The 23,613-nt window shown below is 37.9% G+C and overlaps 1 protein-coding gene across 2 annotated transcripts in view; it reads right to left on the reverse strand.

Moving 5' to 3' along the window:
- Positions 1-7,070: 7,070 nt before the first annotated feature.
- WDR64 (WD repeat domain 64) overlaps positions 7,071-23,613 on the reverse strand; it is a 140,229-nt gene continuing 123,686 nt past the window's right edge. For both annotated transcript variants that reach the window (XM_078440900.2, XM_078440901.2), the window contains 6 exons: positions 22,100-22,209; positions 18,984-19,172; positions 16,841-16,946; positions 13,982-14,062; positions 13,036-13,146; positions 7,071-7,592 (listed from right to left, as the gene is read on the reverse strand). In XM_078440900.2, coding sequence (XP_078297026.2) covers positions 7,509-7,592; positions 13,036-13,146; positions 13,982-14,062; positions 16,841-16,946; positions 18,984-19,172; positions 22,100-22,209 — 681 coding nt within the window. In that variant the 3' untranslated portion in view covers positions 7,071-7,508. The remainder of the gene's footprint in view (positions 7,593-13,035; positions 13,147-13,981; positions 14,063-16,840; positions 16,947-18,983; positions 19,173-22,099; positions 22,210-23,613) is intronic.

Below are 23,613 nucleotides of genomic sequence, written 5' to 3' on the forward strand. Positions count from 1 at the left end.
CACAAACATCTGTTGCTGCCTGAGTTGTTAATTTTAGCCATTCTGACAGGTGTGAAGTGGTATCTCATTGTGGTTTTAATTTGTATTTCCCTGATGATGAGTGATGTTGAGCATCCTTTCATGTGTCTGTTATCTATATGAATGTCTTCTTTGGAGAAATGTCTGTTCATGTCTTTTGCCCATTTCTTCACTGGATTATTTGTTTCTTGGGTGTTGAGTTTGATAAGTTCTTTATAGATTTTGGATACTAATCCTTTATATGATATTTAATTTGTAAATATCTTCTCCCATTCTGTCGGTTGCCTTTTAGTTTTGCTGATTGTTTCCTTTGCTGTGCAGAAGCTTTTTATTTTGATGAGGTTCCAGTAGTTCGTTTTTGCTTTTGTTTTCCTTGCCTCCAGAGACATGTTGAGTAAGAAGTTGCTGTGGTTGAGGTCAAAGAGGTTTTCACCTGCTTTCTCCTCTAGGAGTTTGATGGCTTCCTGTCTTACATTTAGGTCTTTCATCCATTTTGAGTTTATTTTTGTGTATGGTGTAAGAAAGTGGTACAGGTGCATTTTTCTGCATGACACTGTCCAGTTTTCCCAACACCATTTGCTGAAGAGACTGTCATTATCCCATTGGATATTCTTTCCTGCTTTGTGAAAGATTAGTTGGCCTTGCGTTTGTGGGTCCATTTCCGAGTTCTCTATTCTGTTCCATTGATCTGATTATCTGTTTTTGTGCCAATACCATACTGTTTTGATTACAGCTTTGTAGTACATCTTGAAGTCTAGGATTGTGATGCCTCCAGCTTTGGTTTTGTTTTTCAGGATTGCTTTGGCTATTCTGGGTCTCTTCTGGTTTCATACCAATTTTAGGATTTTTGTTCTAGCTCTGTGAAGAATGCTGGTGTTATTTTGATAGGGATTGCATTGAATATGTAGATTGCTTTGAGTAGTATCGACATTTTAACAATATTTGTTCTTCCAATCTAGGAACATGGAATATTTTTCCATTTTTTTGTGTCTTCTTCAGTTTCTTTTGTAAGCTTTTCATAGTTTTCAGTGTATAGATTTTTCACCTCTTTGGTTAGGTTATTTCTAGGTATATTATGGTTTTTGGTGAAGTTGTAAATAGGATTGATTCCTTGATTTCTCTTTTTGTTGCTTCATTATTGGTGTATAGAAATGCAACTGATTTCTGTGCATTGATTTTATATCCTGCGACTTTGCTGAGTGCATGGATCAGTTCTAGCAGTTTTTTGGTGGAATCTTTTGGGTTTTCCATACAGAGTATCATGTCATCTGTGAAGAGTGAAAGTTTGACCTCCTCCTGGCTGATTTGGATGCCATTTATTTCTTTGTGTTGTCTGATTGCTGAGGCTAAGACTTCCAATACCATGTTGAATAACAGTGGCAGTTGAATAACAGTGGACATTCCTGTTGTGTTCCTGACCTCAGGGGAAATCTCTCAGTTTTTTCCCCATTGAGGATGATATTAGCGATGGGTCTTTCATGTATGACTTTTATGATCTTGAGGTATGATCCTTCTGTCCATACTTTCTTGAGGGTTTTTATCGATAAACGATGCTGTATTTTGTCAAATGCTTTCTCTGCATCTGTTGAGAGGATCAGGTGGTTGTTGTCCTTTGTTTTATTTATGTTATGTATCACACTGATAGTTTTGGAGATATTGAACCAGCCCTGCATTCCAGGTATAAATTCTACTTGGTCATGGTGAATAATTCTTTTAATGTATTGTTGCATCCGGTTGGCTAGTATCTTGTTGAGGATTTTTGCATTCATGTTCATCAGGGAAATTGGTCTATAGTTCCCCTTTTTAGTGGAGTCTTTGTCTGGTTTTGGGATCAAGGTTATGCTGGCCTCATAGAATGAGTTTGGAAGATTTCCTTCCATTGCTATTTTTGGAATAGCTTCAAAAGAATAGGAATTAACTCTTCTTTAAATGTTTGGTAGAATTCCTCTGGAAAGCCATCCAGCCCTGGACTCTTGTTTTTTAAGAGGGTTATAATTATTAATTCAATTTCTTTACTGGTTATTGGTCTGTTTGTATTCTCTATTTCTTCCTGTTTCAGTTTTGGTAGTTTATATGTTTCTAGGAATTTGTCCATTTATTCCAGATTGCCAATTTTATTGGCATATAATTGCTCATAATATTATCTTATTATTGTTTGTATTTCTGCAGTGTTGGTTGTGATCTCTCCTCTTTCATTCTTGATTTTATTTATGTAGGTCCTTTCCTGTTTCTTTTTGATCAAATTGGCTAGGGGTTTATCAATTTTGTTAATTTTTTCCTGGTTTCATTGATCTGTCCTACTGTTTGTTGTTGTTGTTGTTGTTGTTGTTGTTGTTGTTGTTGTTGTTTTGGTTTCAATACCATTGATTTCTGCTCTAATTATTATTTCCTGTCTTCTGCTGTTTTTGAATTTTATTTGCTGTTCTTTTTCCAGTTCTTTAAAGCGTAAGGTTAGGTTGTATATCTGAGACTTTTCTTCCTTCTTTAGGAAGGCCTGCATTGCTATATACTTCCCTCTTATGACTGCCTTTGCTGCATCCCAGAGGTTTTGGGCTGTTGTGTTATCATTTTCATTGGCTTCCATGTACTTTTTAATTTTCTCTTTAATTTCTTGGTTAGCCCATTCATTATTTAGTAGGATGTTCTTTAGTCTCCAAGTATTCATGGTCTTTCCAAATTTTTTTCTTGTGGTTGATTTCGAGTTTTATAACTTGTGGTCTGCAAATATGCACAGTATGGTCTCTATCTTTCGTATTTATTGAGGGCTGATTTGTGTCCCAGTATGTGATCTATTCTGGAGGATGTCCCCTGTGCACTCTAGAAGAATGTGTATTCTGCTGCTTTAGGATGAAATGTTCTGAATAATGTTATGTTAAGTCCATTTGGTCCAGTCTGTCATTCAAAGCCATTGTTTCCTTGTTGATTTTCTGTTTAGATGATCTGTCCCTGTTTGTGATTGTTTATATATTTGGGTGCTTTCACTTTGGGTGCATAGCTGTTTACAATTGCTAGGTCTTCTTGGTGGCTAGACCCTTTAATTATGATATAATGCCCTTATTCATCTCTTGTTACAGTATTTATTTTAAAATCTAGATTGTTTGATATAAATATGGCTAGTCTGGCTTTCTTTTGCTGACCATTAGCATGATAGATGGTTCTCATCCCCTTACTTTCAATCTGAAAGTCTAAAATTTTAAGTCTAAAATGGGTCTCTTGTAAACAGCATATAGATGGATCTTGTTTTCTTATCCATTCTGTTACCCTATGTCTTTTGATTGGAACATTTAGTCCACTGATGTTTAGAGTGAGTACTGCAAGATATGAATTAATTGCCATTGTGTTCCCTGTAGAGTTGGAGGTTCTGGTAGTGTTCTCTGGTCCTTTCTAATCTTTGTTGCTTTTAGTTTTTTTTTTCCGTGTTTTTTCCAGAGAGTACCCTTAAAATTTCTTGCAGGGCTGGTTTAGTCGTCATGAACTCCTTTAGCTTTTGTTTTTCTGGGAAAAATTAAAAAAAAATTAACGTTTATTTTTGAGAGACAGAGAGAGAGACAGAGTGTGAGCAGGGGAAGGGTGGAGAGAGAGAGGGAGACACAAAATCTGAAGCAGGCTCCAGGCTCTGAGCTGTCAGCACAGAGCCTGACACGGGGCTCGAGCTCACGGACCATGAGATCATGACCTGAGCCAAAGTTGTATGCTTAACTGACTGAGCAACCCAGGTGCCCATTTCTGGGAAAAATTTTTTATCTCTCCTTCTATTTTGAATGACAGCCTTGCTGGATAAAGAAGTCTTGGCTGAATATTTTTCCAATTCAGCACATTGAATATATCCTGCCATTTCTTTCTGACCTGCCATATTTCTTTGGATAGGTCTGCTGCGAACCTGATCTGTTTTCCCTTATAGGTTAAGGACTTTTTTTTCTTTGCTGCTTTCATGATTCTTTCCTTGCCTGAGTATTTTGTGAATTTGACTATGATATGCCTGTTCATGGTCAGGTTTTGTTGAATCTAATGGGAGTTCTCTGTGCTTCCTGGATTTTGATGTCTGTGTCTTTCCCCAGGTTAGGACAGTTTTCTGCTATGATTTGCTCACATAAAACTTCTACCCCTTTTTCTCTCTCTTCATCTTCTGGAACCCCTATAATTCGCATGTTATTCCTTTTTAATGAGTCACTGAGTTCTCTAATTCTTATATCATGCTCTTTTGCCTTATTTTCCCTCTTTTTTTGTGCTTCATTATTCTCTGTAAGTTTGTCTTCTATATCACTGATTCCCCGCTCTACTTCATCCAAGTTGCCGTGGCATACATTCAAGATCACATCGCAGTTACAGCATTTTTAATTTCGTCCCGAGTAGATTTTATTTCTTTTATCTCTGCAGAAAGGGACTCTATGCTTTTTTCAACCCCAGCTCGTATTCTTATTATCGTGATTCTAAATTCTGGTTCAGACATCTTGTTTGTATCTGTGTTGATTAAGTCCCTGGCTGTCATTTCTTCCTATTCTTTCTTTTGGAGTGAATTCCTTCATTTCGTCATTTTGGAGGAAGAAAAAGAATTAATAAAATAAAAAAATAAATAAACATTTAAAAAATTAACAGCAACACACACAAAAAAATCAAATAAAGGATCCTAGGTGTGTTTTGGTCTGGCTGTTGCAGGAAGCTTGACAGAATAGAGAACAAAGGGAAAGAAAAGAAAGAAAAAAGGGAAGAAAAAGGAAATCATTTGAAAACTTAAAAAATGAATGCAGTAAAAAATGAAATGATGAAAGTAAAATAGAATTTAAAAATTTACAAAAAAGTAAAAAACAGTACAAAAAATTAAAGAAAAATCTTTTTTATAAAAACGAAAAATAAAAATAATTTTTTTCTTTCTACATTCAAGAATAAGAAAAGAAAAAGAAAAAAATTTGAATAGATGGACCAGAGGACAGAATAAAATATGACTGAAATTATGTCCAGTTCCCCCCAGAAATCAAACTATGAAGCAGTTTATAGTCCGTAAAGTAAGCAGGTGGAGAGACTTGTGTTCCTCTAGAGCATGGTTGGCCCAGATGGACAGAGTTTGGCATAACACCCTGTTCTCCAGTAGATGGCACTCCTTAGTTTACTGGGGTGATTTTTGTGGTGCATATAGGCATGTATGCACATGCGCGGGAGGGTTGACAATGGTATCACCCAGCTACCCAGTCTCTAGTATCTGTGCTCTTGGTCACTGGAAATCAAGCACCCCTCCTTTGTCTCCAGCTTCTGTCCACTCCCTGCTTCTACATTTTCAGCAACCAAGTCATCAGCCTGCCAGGCGGCACCTCCTTCCTGAGTTTTATCTCAGATGGGCTGTGTTTCCAAACCTCTCACTTCTGAGGGCCCTGCAGATTTGAACCACTCAGACCCTCTGGGGGAAGGAATCGCAGAGCAATGGCTGGTGCCAGCCTGTCCCCAGGAACGTTCATGTGACCACGCTGTTACCGATGCCCAGAGACTGTGGCTGAGTGCCAGCCCACCCCAGAAAATGTTCATGTAATTGTGTAGCAGTGGTGGTTCAGGGATTACAGTAAATCACAACACACTTCTGGTGCCAGGCTTCACCATTAATGTTCTTGTTCCAACAACAGTGAACATGGCTGTTCTCCAGGGTCCACTGGGACTTTACCTCTGGGTGGCCACACAGCCTCTACCAAATGTCCTCCCAGCAGGGGAACCACCTCTTCCTGTGTGGCTCGAGGACCACTTGGACCTCGCTGTCTGCTCCAGGGGATTTGCTCTTCCTACCAGAGCTCTGCCAGGTATCAAGCTGTGGAGTTTCAGACTCTGCACTCCCCTGTTTATAGCATCTTAATGGTATTTAAACCCTCTCCTTTCTCCCTTTCTTGTTCAGTCCCTTGCTGGTGCTTCCACTCTTTCTCTTTCTCTCCAGGTGCTTTTGGGGGGAGTGCTTTTCCTGTATCTTCCCCCCTGTCTCCATCCTCTCTCTGCAGCAAAAGCAGCTTCCTGCCCTCCACGGCTTCTCTCTTCCCCAGTTTGCCTCTCCACTCCATGTACCTGCCAAATTCTGTGGTACAAGTTGTACTGATTTTTTTTTTAAATCCTCAAGTAAGTTTTCTAGGTGTGCAAGATTGTTTGTTATTGATCAGGCTGCATTTCAGGGACAAGACAGGCAAAAAAAAACTTCCATGCTGCTCTGTCACCTTGGCCTCTTCCCCCCCCCCCCAACTTATTTTTTAGAGGGGGAGAGACAGAGAATGTGAGTGGGGGAGAGGGGCAGGAGGAGAGGGGGAGAGAGAGAGAGAGAATGAATCTCAAGTCGGCTCCATGCCCAACTCAGAGCCCAACATGGGGCTTGACCTCATGAACTGGGAAATCATAACCTGAGCTAAAATCAAGAAAAAGAAAATTAGGAGGAGAAATAATCACATTCCTACAAGCACCCAAAATTAGTACACGCCTCAAAATAAACATGGAAATGTATAAAGTTTATGTGAATAAAAAATTTCTTTATTTTTTCCAAAGTTGTTGGAACTTTAAGAAATGGAGCCCTTCAGAATGGAAAGGCAGAATCACATCTTAAGAGACCACAGTTTTTTATTACCAAGTGGTATCATGCATATAACTGCTTTGGGTGCATATAACCCTTGACATGGGAATGCTTTCATTACCCAGAGCTCTGAATCATTTCCCAAAGAGAAGTGAGGTCAGTGAATGTGCAGGCTTCAATTCTGATACCTTCCTCATGCCTTTGATTTATTTAAAATCTCTTGTATTGTTGATCATATTTAGGTGCTTTCATACAAATACAAATATAAAAATACCAAAAAATGTAAAAATACATGCGTGCCCATTGGTAAAATTAATGATTTGGCCACATTACCAAAATAAATTAGTAAAATAATTAATTAAAAGATGAACCCAAGAAAGGTCAGATAATTCTTTTTATCTGGACTCATTTCTAGGCTAAATGTAAATAACTTCTAACTTTAAGAAACTCTAAACATTTTCTTCCACATGACATTTCCCTAAATGAAGGAAATAAAGAGCTAGAGGCTTGATTTGCACATTTTTCTTTTTAATGTTTTTCTTTGTATAACACATAGGATGAAACAAATTCTGATAATTCTGCTTATGAATTCAGGTGAACAAGGGGGAGATGCAAACAGCTGATCATTGATAACCATGTTATTTTCAATCTACTTATGCTATTGATTCTCTTTGTTTCCTTATGTGTCATGTTGCTGACAGTAAGCAAGAAACATTCCCTATTCATTAAGTGGATTTCCATCTATGAATGAAGTTGGCTAACTGTCTGCTTGCTGCTTCCTTGTTCAGATCTGAGGCCACCTGGGCTCCATGAGCAACCTTCTCCATTGAAAGATGGCCTGAGGATATAGATATGGATGACAGTGTCTGGGAGACCCACACTTTCATCCTGAAGTAAAGACTGGAGTATCATACATGTGAAGCTCAGGCCACCACAGTCACATCTGATTTTTCTCTCTTCATTTGTTGATGGCTGGGAAGAAGGAAGAAGCCAGATTTATTTGTGGGACGAAATTTCTTTTCAGACTTTTCTTCCATTGACTCTGTGAAATAAAGGACATGTCAGTTAGTAACTGGCATTATATGATAAATACAATTTTTAGAGTCAAGTTGCACCACTAATTTATGTAGAGATTTTAATCTTCCTAGTAAGAAAGTATAGTTATTTGCTTAACTATCCTGTATGCTTCCAGGGTAAATATGTGTTAAAAACTGGAAGTAGGGGTGCCTGGGCGGTTCAGTCAGTTAAGTGTCAGACTTGATTTCAGCTCAGGTCATGATCTCATGGTGAGATCGAGCCCCGAGTTCGGCTCTGTACTGGTCGTGGAACCTGCTTAGGATTCTCTCACTCTTCCTCTCCCTTTGCCCCTCCCCTACTTGCTCAAGTGCGTGCCTGCATGCACACACTCTTTCTCTCTCTCTGAAAAACGAAATGAAACGAAACGAAACAAAACAAAACAGGAGGTGGGGTTCCAGAAGGGTATGGTGGAAAAGCAGAAGCTTTGGACTAACTACTTGACTGGGCAGTTATCCCATGCTGGGACTCAACTACCCAGTCTGCAAGGGTTTGATTAAAATAAAGCCAATTACAGAAGTTTGCTATGTTGTTGTCAGGCATAAAGATATCGTATATGAATATCATCAGAGTCCATTGACTTATAGGAAAATAAGATCAAGTGATGATCCCACAAATGAGAAATGAAAATTAGTTTTGAATTAGATATTTCTGGAAGACATACATATAGAAAGTTAAACTCATTTGGTTTAAAAATTCAGAACAAGAAGTATCTAATTTTTGTCAGTAATATTCAGCTAATATTGACAGTACACATCAGTTTGATTTTATGCTCTATTATGGAGAATAAGAAAGAAAGAAGGAAGAAGGGAGAGGAGATACAGAGAGTTTTAGCTAAAGAAAAAAACAGAGAGAGCCCCAAGGTAAAATTCAAACACCTAAAGATCTCTCAGGCTTGAACGCTTACAGTCACCTGACCAGTCCTCTCTGAGACACAAGGTGGGAAACTTAGTTCCCCAGATCAATCCACTAACCAATTGGAGCAAATTCCCAGCTGCACTGATTTTCTAATCTAATTTTCTATCATTATTCTCCCCCGCTTCCTCCTGCTCTCTCCCCTCCTTCTTGATCTCATTCATTCTTTCATTCAGCAAATTGTGTGTGTGTGTGTGTGTGTGTGTGTGTGTGTGTGTGTGTGTGTGTGACTTATGTGTCTGTTCTAAGCCCTGGAGATCCAACAGAGAATAAGCCAAAGTGCCTGCCTTCATGGATCTTACATTCTAGTGGGGGAGAATCATTACAAATAAATCCATTTTTATGACATGTGATAGCAGGTAGTGATTGGAGCTGTGAAGAAAAATAAACTAGGGTGAGGGCACAGAGAGTGATGGGAAGGGAGAGTTCTTCCTTGTTCGTTACCTGCAGACTCTCATCTGGTTACTTAACCCGGAGACACCGAGCAGCTTCCTGACTGGCTGAATTACACTGCATTGTATTTAAGTGTCTGGGCTCTGAAGTCAACCTGCTGGATTTAGATCCCAGCTCTACTATTTACCTCTTTTGGGATCTTAAATAAATTATTTATCCTCTTGTGCTTCAGTGTTCTTGAATATCAAATGGGGATGGTAACCATAACTCCCTCGTTGTTATAAAGATTCAGTGAAAGAGTGCATATAGAACCTACAGGTTTGTGCCTGGCATGCTAATTTAAACACCAATGTTAGCTATTATCACCAGCAGTAGCACTCAGTTACAGTTTATATCCCCTTTCACCTGAAATAAAATTGTGAGTGTTTTTCTCTTATTCTTTGAAAAGTTATAAAGTATGCTATTATATATATTTTTTCATTGTTTTAAGTAATGGATGAAACACAGTTGTATGAATAATCCAAAACTAACAGGTAGTCAAAAGAGTGTTTGTTTGGGGTTTTGTAATTCATATATTTTATGCCTATGTTTGCATTCTTATATATCTTTCACTTAAACATTTTTCTATTATTGGCTGTGCTTCCACAATTGTGTAAATGGATCACATGTCACAAAGTTCATGTTCTCCCACTCTCTTCCACATTTAAATTGAAAAGGAGCTACAGTTGACCCTTGAGGATCCCCCCATGCAGTAGAAAATCCACGTATAACTTTTGACTCTCCCCATACTTAACTACTAACAGTCTACTGTGGACTGGAAGCCTCACCAGTAACATACACAGTGGATTAGCACATATACCATATTTTTATAATAAAGAAAGCTACAGAAAAGAAAATATGATTAAGAAAATCATCAGGAAGAGAAGGTATACTGTACTGTATATTTATTGAGAAAATCATCAGGAAGAGAAAATACTGCACTGTAATTATTGAAAAAAATATGCACAGAAATGGACCCTTGTAGTTCAAACCTGTGTTGTTCAAGTGTCCACCGTATAAAATTGGCTCTGATGTATGCTTTCCTGTGCTATGGTTAATATTTTGTAACTTGTTTAATTCTAAAGGGATTTACAAGCTATTTAAAGACACTAATAATTGAAATCATCATTTCTATTATTTAAAAATAATCAGTTGAAGAGATTAAGATACCTGTTTTTGGACTATTTGGTCAGAGAACTTTCTCTTCTCTTTACTGTGAGCTCTTTGATCTATGAATGGCTTCTTAGTGCCCAACACAGTGCAGGGCACATTAGTAGGTATTTCAAGATATTCTGTACATGTTTGTTTCACAAAACTGGAATTTGAACACAAAATTTTCTGAAGTAATGTTATGCCTAGCTTCTTGGAAGTGCTTTTCATGAAAATAGATATTTGATGGGTATTTATTAATTGGACCTCATCCACTATTTTCCCCACTTAAGCTGTATGTTTTTTTTTAAATTGCAGACAATCAACATAGTGATTCTTTTTTTTTTTTTTAAGTTTATTTATTTATTTTGAGAGAGAGCAGAAGTGGGGTGGGGGTAGAGAAGGAAAGATAGAATCCCAAGCAGGCTCTGTACTCTCAGTGCAGAACCCAGTGAGGGGCTTGAACCCACAAACTGTGAGATCATGACCTGAGCCAAAGTTAAGAGTCAGATGCTTAACAGACTGAGTCACCCAGGTGCCCCCATGATTCTTTAATCTATACCAGTTTCCAGATTTCATTGTCATCTTGCTAAGTGCATAATTTTGTGGAAAGGACCTAATATTATTTTGGAAACAGATTTTAACCCCTGACTATACTTAACTCTTTTCTACATTAAACTAGAAAGGGAATTTTTACCTTTTCTATAAGCAAATGGAGATATCTACTCCTTTTACCCTTCTTGTATGGTTAATGATTTTTCAGAGTGAAAGAAAGCTTTATTCTCTTTATTAAGAGAAAATAAAGTTTTAATATCTATTAAAACAGTAGATATATTAAAAATTCCTTTGCATTTGGAGAAATAATTTATCATATTTCATGATCGTTGACAAAATTAATCATAGTGGAATCAATTTCTGATGATCTAAGTGTAGATTATTCATTATGTAGATTAACCATGACTAATTTTTATTCCATTTTTGTCTTCCTCCTGGTATTTAAGACACATTTGGCCACCTTCTTTCTTCACTTAGTCTGTACTTAAAGAATGCAAAGTATACTTAATATCAAATGAGGCAAAACAAATAAGAATGGAAATACAAGCATAAAATATACAAATTATAAAACCCCAAACAAACACTCTTTTGCTTACCTGTTAGTTGTGGATCATTTTATACCACTGTGTTTCATCCACTACTTAAAACAATTAACAGTAAATTATATTATTTTATAGAAAATCCTCTATTGCCAAAAATTCATATTCAAACAATTGGTAGAGTTGATGATTAACAGGAATCATTTATGTACATAAGCTAACAAAATAATGGTCAAGATTTCTATATAATTAAACAAAGCAGCTTTTTGTTCTGGTGGTGGGAGTTATAATTTTTATCGTTTATTCCATTAGGCACAGACAGTATGAACCAGCTCTTTCTGTTTTTAGTCTGACATCATGAAATGTGGCTTACAAGAAGTACCATGTGTTAGATCCTCCTCTTAAGGTTTGATCCATTTTTTTAAGTTTATTTATTTATTTTGAGAGACAGAGGGCATGAACAGAGGGGGGCCAGAGAGAGAGAGGGAGAGAGAGGATCCCAAGCAGACTGTGCTATCCACCTCAGTGGGGGGCTCGAACTCACGAACCGTGAAATCAAAACCTGAGCTGAAATCAAGAGTCAGGTGCTTAACCAACTGAGCCACCCAGGAGCCCCACATTTCATCTATTTTATTATAAAGATGAGACGAATGGCCACAGGTTAAGTTGAGCCAATACAAGCTTCCTGGAACTAGTAGAAGAGTGACAGCATTTGAATTTTCTAGGCTGTATGGCTTAATATGATGAGCATGACATTTAGAGTCACAAGTAGAACTCAGCTTATCACTTATTTCTTATGTGATCTTTGGCAAGTCTCTTACCCTCTGGTTAGGCTCTACTTTTTCCCAGTTTTAAGACGGGTATAACATTTTTCTTTGTAATTGTTGTGAAAATGAGGGGAATAATTTCTAAAAGTACTACGTAAACTGTAAGTCGTTGAACGTTAGCTACGCCTATTAATACACAAAACAACTTCTTGACGTGGCTGGTGAGACAGAGGCTTACTGATTTCATGGCTCCATCCTGTAGGTACCATAACATTCAGAAGCAAGGATGGTTATACAACCCTCGGAGATGTTATGTCATGTTACCTAGCTTTTTTTTTTTTAACTTTATATGATTTTCTTTTTTTAAATATGAAATTTATTGTCAAATTGGTTTCCATACAGATTCCCTCCTCAATGCCCATCACCTACTTTCCCCTCCCTCCCACCCCCCACCAACCCTCAGTTTATTCTCAGTTTTTAAGAGTCTCTTACGGTTTGCCTCCTTCCCTCTCTGTAACTTTTTTTTTTTCCCCTTCTCCTCTCCCATGGTCTTCTGTTAAGTTTCTCAGGATCCACATAAGAGTGAAAACATATGGTATCTGTCTTTTTCTGTATGACTTATTTCACTTAGCATAACACTCTCCAGTTCCATCCACATTGCTACAAAGGCCATATTTCATTCTTTCTCATTACCAAGTAGTATTCCAATATATATATATATATATATATATATATATATATATATATATATATACCACAACTTCTTTATCCATTCATCAATTGATACTAGCTTTTAGAAGTAGGCAGTGAATCTAAGTCTTGAATTAGCTCTGGAAAAATTTCATTTGTCAGGTTCAGAGGTCCTGTTTAATTTTTCCTCTCTGTCCAGCAAATTCATGATTTCCATCTCACAGAGCTAAAACACATGCATCCTGGAATATTCATGATAAGAATATGGACTGAGAAAATCTTAGGCCCAGAATGTCCCTGGGAACAAAGAAATAATTAACAGTCCACACAGAAAAGGAATACACTAGGAATTCTAAGTACTAACCTTATCATGAGTGTGACCTCCCTTCTTTTTTCCTGGATTGATGTCAGAAGATTCCCTTCGTGCTTCTGAACCAATGAGTGGAAGAAATCTTAGGCTAGTGGGGCTTGGTACCTAGAAGCCATAAGTAAAGATTTAGTGAGACATATTTAAGGTGATTACACCTGTAATGTGAATTCACGGGGGTGGAGAATAGGGAAAGGTTCAACTGCTTTAAAATATACCCCTCCTTCCCAAATGCCCACTATGACTTCTTGACACTTCATCCTTAGCATTATCTGTAGCTTAAGTGTTTGACCCTATTACAGGGAACGTGTTCTTGGGAAGGAGAAATAACATTTTATGAAATAATAAGTTAAGGTTAAGTTGAAGTATTTCTTCTTCAGTTTATTATTCTTGGTTTAATTAGTTGTTTAATTTAACAGAGGTTAGCTCTAGTGGAGACTGGAAGAGAATGAGTAAGGAGGAGAAAATTCTGGGCAGAGGATGAATTCTGGGCCAACGGACAGCACAGGCAAAGTCACAGAAGAGGGAAGAGTGGTGATGCTTAAGGAATGGCAAGTAATTTGGCACAGCTGGAGTATAAGGTACATGGGAGAATGTGGTAGAAAATGAAATCATACAGTTCAGGCAGATGCCAGATTATGAAAAGTTTGTATGCCAGGTTAAAGGTATTTGGATTTTATCCTGTAGGCGATGAAGAGCCAGGTTAAAATCTGAAATAGTTTCTTATAGTGTTGTTTAACGTGAAATGGCAGAGGCAAATGGTCAAGACCATGCACATCTAGAACTAGAGACTTCTTTGGGATCAGATGCAGCACGCTCATAGAAGCATCAGTCTGCTTGGTTATGTGATTTTCTTCAACCTTGTTGGGTAGTCCAAGGTCGGGAATGAGACATCAGATTCCTTGTTTTCTAACTACTCCAGTTCTAGAAGCCTCCAACTTACCCTATATATAGGAAGAGAGCCGAAAACAATCCCTGCCTCTCTGTTTTCCATCAGGAATCCTTCTAAGGCACGTCTTCGAATCTGCAAAACACAGGAAGTGGATGTTTAGTGATGTCGGCACATTCTATCAGTGGCAAAATTCCTGGGTTTAAATCCTGACTCTGATGCTTATTAGCTGAGTGATCTTGGGCAAGTTCTTTCCCTGTTGACTATTTATGAGGATCAAATGAAATAACACAGATAGTGTGCTACTCAAATGTAAGATTTACTATCATTGTATTATTATTACTGATAATGATATGTCAAAAAGAAGTGAATGAATACATTTTATATAATTGAGAAAGAAAAGGAATAGGCAAAACAAGATTCTGGAAGAATTCAGAGATTCCTAAGAAAAGGGTGTTTTAATTCAACTTTAGCATTAACGTTTTATTATTTTACCAATGAATTGAAAAGATAAAGTTGAGCTAAGGGGTAGACAATCCTTGGGGCATTTGATTGTTTCAAGGCCTTTTAAACTTTGCTAAAGATTTCCCCAAAATGTATTTAATATTGCAGTTAAATTATTTAAAAAATTATTTCTTATCTTCAAATTGGAAGAGAATATTAAAAGGACATACCAGTCTTTATTTTTAGGTTGTACTATTTCAATCCTATTCAACAAAATTGAGTTATATGCTATGCATAAGTTTTTGGCCATAAAGAGCTTAGGACTCAGTGGTGAGTGGGAAGTAAAGATGAGTACACAAAAAAATACTGATTCATTGGAGAACATGGTAAATGAATACGCTATAAAACACAAAGCAGGGAGAGATCAGGGTTGTTGGAGAATGTAGAATTAACATTTATTGAGAATCTGTGATGTAACTGTATGCATCTTCACATCTAATCCTCACCACAACACTTTGAAGGGTTTGCAGATGAATAAAGAGATAAAATTATTTAAGACTAAACCTAAGTCTGTCCCACTCCCCATCCTGTCCTTCTCCTCCTTGTCACCCTGCCCTCTGGGAGCAGCTGAGTTCCATTTGGACAGAAAGGCAGGACTTATGAAAACTATTTAATTTGGAAAATATTAAGTATTTATCAAATTATGAAGTTGATAATGTGAAAGAATAATGACATAATGAACATCCATGGACCCACTGCTCTGTTTTATGTATTGAAACAATACCCTCAACTTTGAAGTTCTGAGTCCTTTTCATCTGCCTTTAAAATGTAATGACTGTCCTGAACTTTGTGCTTTTAATTCTCTTGCTTTCGTTTATATAGTTTTACTTTATGTAAATTTTTGCCCAAACAATATTTTATTTAGTTTGGCTTCTTCTTGACTTTTATACAAATGAAATAATTATGTACATATTCTTAAGCAAAACTTTTCCCATTTAATAGCATGTGTCAAACAATTATTCATATACATGAGTGTTGTTTTGGTCCATTTATATTCACTCTTCTGTAGTATTCCAATTTATAGATATGCCATAATTATGTTCCAATTATAATGTCTGTGAGCATTTAGGCTGCTTTCAGGTTTTTCTATTACAAACAGTACTGCTCTGAACATTCTTGTGCCTGCCTCCTAACCATGTGTTTAAAGGTTTCCCAAAGATATATATCTAGGATACTATAACTATTTTCAACTTTACTAGATAACGCCATATTGTTTTCCAAAGTGGTTCTACCAATTTACACTATTTCCACCAGCAGATTAGTGTTCTGATTGTGCCAAATGCACACTGACCCTTGATATTGTCAGACTCTCTGACATTGGCCAATCTGCTGGGTGTAAAATGATATCTCATAATATTATTGATGTGGATTTCCATGTTTACTAATGAGCATCTCATCATGTGCTTATTGGCAATTTTTTTTTTTCCTTCTGTGATGTATCTATTCAAGTATTTGACCATTTTTTAAATTGGACTGTCTTTTTTTCTTATTGATTTTTTTAGGAGTTCCTTTTCTATTCTGAATACTAATCTTTTGTCAATTACAAAGGTGGGGTGGACTTGACAGAGAAAGGTCACAGATGTGGTACGGACAGCTCAGGCGAACTGGAGCAGAAGGCAGGAATGCTCAGGAAATAACAACTAGCCTGATCTGTAGAGGGTGGGGCAATGGTAGGTTAGTAACAGGAGACAAGTTTAAAAAGGTTAAGTTTGGCTTATTGTGTTGAAGATCTTGAAGAAATTGATTTCAATTAATACCACACCTTAGCCTAAAGACTCATGCTATATCCACTTTTTACAAATATTGCAAATAGAATGAATAGCAGGACCCATTTCTCTCCTAATTCTGCACTGGAGAAAAGTGTGTCAGTCTGTGATAGGCAGAATCATGGCAACCAAAGATGTCCACATCCTATTTCTCCCACCCCCAACCTATGGTTTCACTGCCTTACTTGGCAAAAGGAACTTTGCAGATGTGATTTAGGTCAGGAACCTTGAGGTGGATTATACAGGTGGGTCCAATCTAATCCCAGGCATCCTTAAAAACAGAGAACCTTTCCCATAGGGTCACAGACATGTGACCACAGGAAGATGGTCAGGGAGAAGCAATATGTCTGGCTTTGAAGATGAAGGAGGAGGGCCCCCAACTAAAGCATTGAGATTCTCCCCTACAGCCTCTATAAAAGGAACATAGCTCTGGAAACACTTTAATTTTAGACCAGTGAGAACCAGGACAGACTTCTGACATATAGAACTATAAGATAATGAATTTATATTGTTTAAGCCACCAAGTTGGTAGTAATTTGTAACAGCAATAATAGAAAACTAATATACCAGAGAGATCTAAATTCAGGAAAACAAAAGCAAAGTGCTTTATCTTTTTTTGTTCACTTGTTTGTTTTAAGGCTACCTTGGGAGAAGAGAGAGACTTGAAAAACTTAAAATCATGATCCACTTCAAAGGCCTTGGGAGGTGTACGTTTGAAAAGCAAAGAGATTGAGCTCATTTTTTTCCATCTGTGTAAAAAGATACAAGAAAAACTGTTCAGCACATACCCACATCTTTTATTCTCTGCCTACTGCACATGTATCCATTAAATCCTTCTTTCTCTGGGTCCCAAATTCTCTGGCTTTCATGGCACCAGTCCTAATGATGCTACCTCTGCACTTAACTAGTCATTCTTTATTTGTTCACTCAAATACCTTTTAAGTGCCTATTGTGTGCTAAGCACTAAGCTAAGAACTGGGTATATAAAGATGTATAAAACATGGTCTTAATCCTCAAGGAACTCACAGAGCTAGTGAAGGAGATGCATATTACCAAATTAGAATATACTATTTTGAGTACTAAGATAAATGGATGTTCAAGGCTCAGCAATTACCCATTGATCAACTGTGTGTGGGGAACTTTACCACAACTTGATGAGTCTTGACTCTACTACACCACCTCATGTTTTGGCACGACCTCTTCTCTGGAGCTCTTGCTGGCCAGTCAAGGCAAGGCTTGAACCCTTCAGTGGAGTCTTGGCAGTCACGTGGAACCCTTGTCGATTCTTCTAAAATTGCTGCTGTGTGGCTTGTGACACTTTGCTTCAATTTCTCTTTCTTCTACCAACTATTGGACTAGATGATGGCATGCAATCTCTCCAGCTTTGGCGCACTTACGATTTCCCTAAAGGGATTTATTTTAGACAATCCCTTCTGCTTCTTCCCATTTTTGACTCATCTGGTCAGTTCCCCCTGTTCTGGTCTGCTCTATATTACCAGTCCAGGGAGGACCCCCATGCTTTGCTGATGTTGAGCTCAGTTAAGCTCCAATCACTTCCATAATGACAAAGATCCAACCACATCAAAACCAGGACTGAATGTTACAAAAGCGCAAAACACCTTTTGCCAACACTCTGTTCCCTACTAGGTAACTGTCCTCTTTTTCTAAGCCTTTAAGCAGTGCTCAGGTGTCCTTGAGACACAAGCATACCCATGAATCAAACTCTTGTTTAACGTTAGAGCTATCTGACTTCCTTACAAAGCAATATATACTATCATCACCTCACATCTCCTATTTATTTCTCAAGCACTAGCATGTGATTGTTACCCACCACTCCACTGACATTACCCTCTCCGAGGTCATCAGCTGAAATAATGCCAATCGTGTGTTTACTTTTCTGTTGTCCTATGTGACTTCACTGCCACGTTCTACAAATGTGTCCTCACTACCACTTGTCATCATACCATGTGCATGTGGTTTTCTTTTCAACAACCAGACATGTCTATCTCAATGCTCATTAAATATCTTCACTTGGATGTCCCACAAACATCTAGACTTACACTTGTCCAAAACCAAATGCACTATCCTTTTCTTCAGACTTGTTTTTTCTCTTCTGTATTCTGTCACTATGATTTCTGTAAAGCTTAAAATCCTTCTGTTGGTCTGTTACAAAACCCATTGCGATTTGGCATCTATAAAATTTTCTTGCTTTATCTCCCACCACGTCGTCCTTACTTGCTCACTGGACCCCCCAGTCTTGAAAAACTACATCATAGTCTTTCATTATTTAGTGATTTTACTTACCCATGATTTAAGGAAACATAGAAGATCAAAGTTGCCTCTTTGGTCTTGTTTGGTTACATCCCATCTACCCCTTGGTGATTATCTTGAGAATTACATTTTCCTAGAAGTACTATTATACTAAACTGTAGCTTTTTGTTTACATATTTTTCCCCTCCACTGGATTGCAATGTTATTGAAAAGTCCTGGACTTTTCACCTTTGAATTCTCCATGTCCAGCACAGTGTCACATTCTTGGGGTGCCTGGGTGGCTCAGTCGGTTAAGTGTCTGACTCTTGGTTTCAGCTCAGGTCATGATCTCACGGTTTGTGAGTTTGAGCCCCACATTGGGCTTTGTGTTGATGGCACTGAGCCTGCTTGAGATTCTCTCTCTCATTTCTTTGCCCCTTTCCTGCTTGTGCTCTTTCTTAAAATAAATAAATAAACTTAAAAAAATAGAGTTTAATTCTTGTCTGCTCATCTAAAGAAAAACCCAGTGGTCTTACTTTTGCCGGTCAAATACCAGAGGATATTCATATTTTTGCGTCTTCTCTGTGAATTTGTTTTCTTCTTTTATTTCTATGGGATATTCATTAACATCACATGGCAAAATGAAATCATTTGTTGGTGATATTTCAAACATTCTTCGCTGTCCAAAATATCCACAGTAATGACCATTGAGGGCATGCCAGACCCTGAGGAAAGGCAAAAGTAGGGAGAAGAAAGTAACTGGAATTCAGTGAAAGTTATTGTTTATTAGATCATTTATATGGGTTTTTACTGGTCCATCAGAGATTTTAAGCTTGAATCGAGGACTATTCCTGTTAAATACATGGAACCAATCATAGCATAAGCATTTTTATCCATTAGAATTCTAATCAACAATTTTGGGAAATGTTGATTTGAATCTGTACTTATGATGGCCATTCATTAAAATCAGAAAACAAGGAATGGATATTTCCCAGAATAACACTGTTCATTCATTGTGATCAGAACCTGTGTTGACTGACAGTATGCTAGTTGAATTAGGCCTTACAGTGTGCTATATCTTAGTTGTCTACCTCTGCATCAGCATCAGTAGGGCTTGTGGGAGGAGTTTCCTAAGGATGCTTTTACTATTAACAAAATCCTCTCAACCTCCATCCATAACTCCTACTGTTCTGGAAAAACCATACTATTTTTCACAACTGAGTTATGAAATAAGGTGACAAAAGAAGTGTTTTTTTTTTTTTTTATCCATATGCATAGTTTTACCATCAGGTCACTCTGTGAGATCCCTCTAAGCAGCCCACTTGATTTAAAGTCCTATAGAATATCCTTAGCAGGAGTGTGTGCCCTGCATCTTAAGGAAAGATAAAACAGTATGTGGAAGATCTTGCTTTTATATCTTGACTTCAACCTCAGAGTAACAAATGATGGAAGCAGTCATCATGGCCCATGAGGAGGACACACTAAATGAGGTAAGAGTAAATTCTGCCAAGTTCAAGTGGTTTCCCAGGTCACGGGGGCGGGCATTGAGGAGAGGACAGAGGAGAGGTATCTAGCCAGGACTCCTCACACCTAATAGCATCCTAAGAATGTAACATGAGCATTTTACATCCCTTACATATTCTAATTCTCCTACACTGCCTTGCCAGAGCCTTCACCAAAGTGAAATGGACCGGTCCTTCCAGCACAGAAGTTAGAGGGTAAGGACTACCTTTAGGACAACTCCAAACTCACTCTATTCTAGGTCAGGACTGAAGCAGCTTCTGATCTTGTTTTGTGACATTTCCTGCTGCATGTGGAATTCTTCCAGATGACTGATCCCACCTCTCAGCCTGATTTCCTGGGTCTTAGATAAGTATCTTAGCCCTGTCTATCCTCTGTCTAAGAGCTAAGTCTTTATTACACTTTTTCCTATTATAATATCACAATCTTTTTGAAAACAAAGATTTAGAATGTTAAAATTCCCTACCCCTTTGGAAAGTGGCAGCCAGTGTTTGCAAAAGGACATAGCTTAGTTATAAAGGGAAGTGTATCTGAGATAGTTATTCATAGAGCTACTTTTTCTGAATTGAGTATCTAGGGAGATCTCCACTTGAAGGAATCATATAAAAGAAATATCTGAGCAGGGAATGCTCATAACAACAGAAGTGTGTGCACATGTGACATGTGGTGCACGTGCACACGTGCATTTGTGTGTGCGTGCCTGTGTGTATTACAATCCCCAATTAGCACTTCTGCTGACAGGTAGCTGAAAATAAACTGGAACAGAGACCCAAGGGACAGAGTTGTGAAAAACATCTGTAATAATGAAATGACATGTTTTTAATTTTTCCTATAAATAAAATAACACATTCCCTTTCTGGCGGAGGAAGAGCTCTGTTTAACCCCAGTTAGGACCTTGCCCCCTTCCAGACTCACCTTTCACTCAACATTTCTAATAATTTACTTTCACCCTTCCATATTTAAAGTATTTTCCTCTTTTAGTGCCTCCTTTCTCTCTCTTTTTTCTTTTTTTTTCTTAAGTGCCTCCTCTCTTCATGAATGGTACCATCGTTCACTGAGTGGTATATGGCAGGAAGTAGGCTTGACATCCACTGCTTACCTTCCCTTTCAGTTACAGTTTATGTCTCCTGGAATTTATCTCCTGGACAGTTCTCAGATCCAGACTATCTGCTTCCAGCACTGTTGCCACTGCCCTAGTCCAGGCACCTGCACTCAGCATAGACTTCCAACTGGTCTCTTTGCTCCCACCTTGCTGCTCTGAGATCCATTCCCTACACGTTATTTTTTTTAAAAATGTAAATCAGATTATGTTAGTCCTTCACTTAAAATCCTTTGGAGGCTATTTCCTTCAAGGTGAAGATTCAAACCAGCCCCAGGCTCACACAGGGTCTTTTACCCAATGTAAAAGATTCCTTCCTTTTTGCCTTCACTATGTTTAAACTCTCCAGCACACTTTGAAACCTCTCTACCACTCTCGATCTTACCTGACTTTATTCTCCCAAGAGGATAATTCATTACCATGATTTTGACACATTTTAATATGCAGCAATTTGTCTCAAGAAATGTCATGGCATTTCCTTTCTTTTTGTATGTGTGTATGTGTGTATGTGTGTATGTGTGTGTGTGTGTGTGTTCAGTATTGGTGTATGTATCCTTAGCATTATCCAGGCAATTAGAAATAAGTAGGCTTTGCAGAATCAATCACAGTGTCCATGAAAACATTAGCTTGCTTTCACTTTTCTCAGTGTTGAGTTGCACTTTGCTATGACTTTCTTTATGCCTTCTGATCCTGTGTCTCCTGTGGCTATTCCTGGGCTTGGGTCTATCTCTCTGAGATAATCATCTTGCTTCATTCTTTGAAATGAGTACACAAAAAACACTTTTATTGAAGTATTTGTCATACTCTGACATGGATGAGCAGGGCATCTTGTCTCCTTGGACATGGAAAACAATTCTAAGCCAGTGGCCATCTTTCCAAAGCCCTTTCTGTGTGCCACATTTTGTTTGTTTGTTTATGTATTTATTTTAATTATCCAATCAAGATTGTATTTGGGGTATAAACTTAAACCGTAGCTTAAAATTTTTACTTCTCGTGCTCAAAACCCTAAATTCACAATATGAAGGTCCATACCTTACTGAGCCATCAACGGAGGCAGTAAGTACCACTTGTTTGTCTTCTACATAGATTACTTGAACAATTTCTAAAGAATGAGCACGCCAGGCAAGCCGCTGCTTCAGTTTCTAGAAAGCAACAATAAAGCATATTCTGTAGCATAAGTATGTGCTGATCATAATCCAATCTCAAGCAAAACCAGTAACCACGAATGAGCCAAGCTTCCAAGTGAATGGGTGTGGACATCTGTGCAAGTCGAAACCCCTCTCCCTGTGAGCTCTTTTTCCTTGCTCAGGTACCCTAACTCCATTTTTAGGTGTTTGTTCATCTCATGTATTCCTGGGAGAAGAAAGACCTTATGTCTTTAGCAATTTCTCATTTAAGTGAGGATGAACATTTAGTTGAGGATTACAAGATGAGTAGACAAAAGAAAAGCCTTAGGAGAAAGGCTGTGGGATAGGCAGAGGCAGAGTGGAATCAGGGGCAGGAGGAAGCAGAGCTGAAAGGTGAGGACCGAAGGGGAAGTTGGCAAAACTTCCGTGTTTTCAAATTTTATCCAGAGATAGCCCTGGTGATTTTGTTCTCTTTTTTTGGCGGTGGTGGTGGTGGTGATGGAGGTAGTAGGGTTATATACGATATCACAAGGAATCAACAATTAGAATGGGCCTGGCTCATTCTCTTTGATAGACCTCAGAGGTCTCAATTCAAGATGTGGCTTATCCTCAAGTCTAGAGCCTTTAAACAGGCCTGAACTGTGTGAACTAGAGTTGTCCACTGGAAAGCTGACTCTGTAGCAACATCTCCTTAGAGCACATTCTGTCTCTATCACTGATGAACTCACACCAAGCACTACTTCTTCTGGGGTCATCTACCTAGAATGTATGTGTAGCCAGAATTCTGGCAGCTTGGAGTTTTCTTATGAGTCTCCTATTCATTTAGACTTGAACAAAGTTCAGACACAATTCCTCCTAAATTTATTGACCTTCTGACTCAATCCCCTCTAGTTGTTCTTAGACAACCAGGGTGAAATCTGCATTCTCTTACTTCTTATTGTCTCATAGTTATTCAATAATAGCTTGTTATCCAAGGGTTCTTTCTCTGCTTTGGGATTGGATTCACTTAGGCAAGTGTTTCTCTACTATGGGCCATATCTATAGTAAGAAAGACATTTTACAGATGTCAACAGATATAATATCTGCACGTGCATACCGGACACATTTCAGATTCTTAACCTTACTATGTGCAATGCACACTGATATCATCTATTCTATTCTATTGCATTTCATTCCCCTTTTAAATTAAAATACTGGTCACCACTCATTACACTGGTTTTATAACCCACTAGTGGGTTATAACCTGTATTTAGGAAAACATTGCTCTAAGACTTTTTTTTTTGTAGACAAATGTATATTATCATATGTATGATTTCTCTTCCTGTGGACAGGTTTTGACTATCCTATCTCTTAGAATATCTATATTATATAGAGCATCTTTTTAATAGTGATGTTGCAAGAGAAGCAGATTATGATGTA

Source organism: Panthera onca, chromosome F1 (assembly GCF_046562875.1).
Source record: "Panthera onca isolate mPanOnc1 chromosome F1, mPanOnc1 haplotype 2, whole genome shotgun sequence".
NCBI classification, from domain to species: domain Eukaryota; kingdom Metazoa; phylum Chordata; class Mammalia; order Carnivora; family Felidae; genus Panthera; species Panthera onca.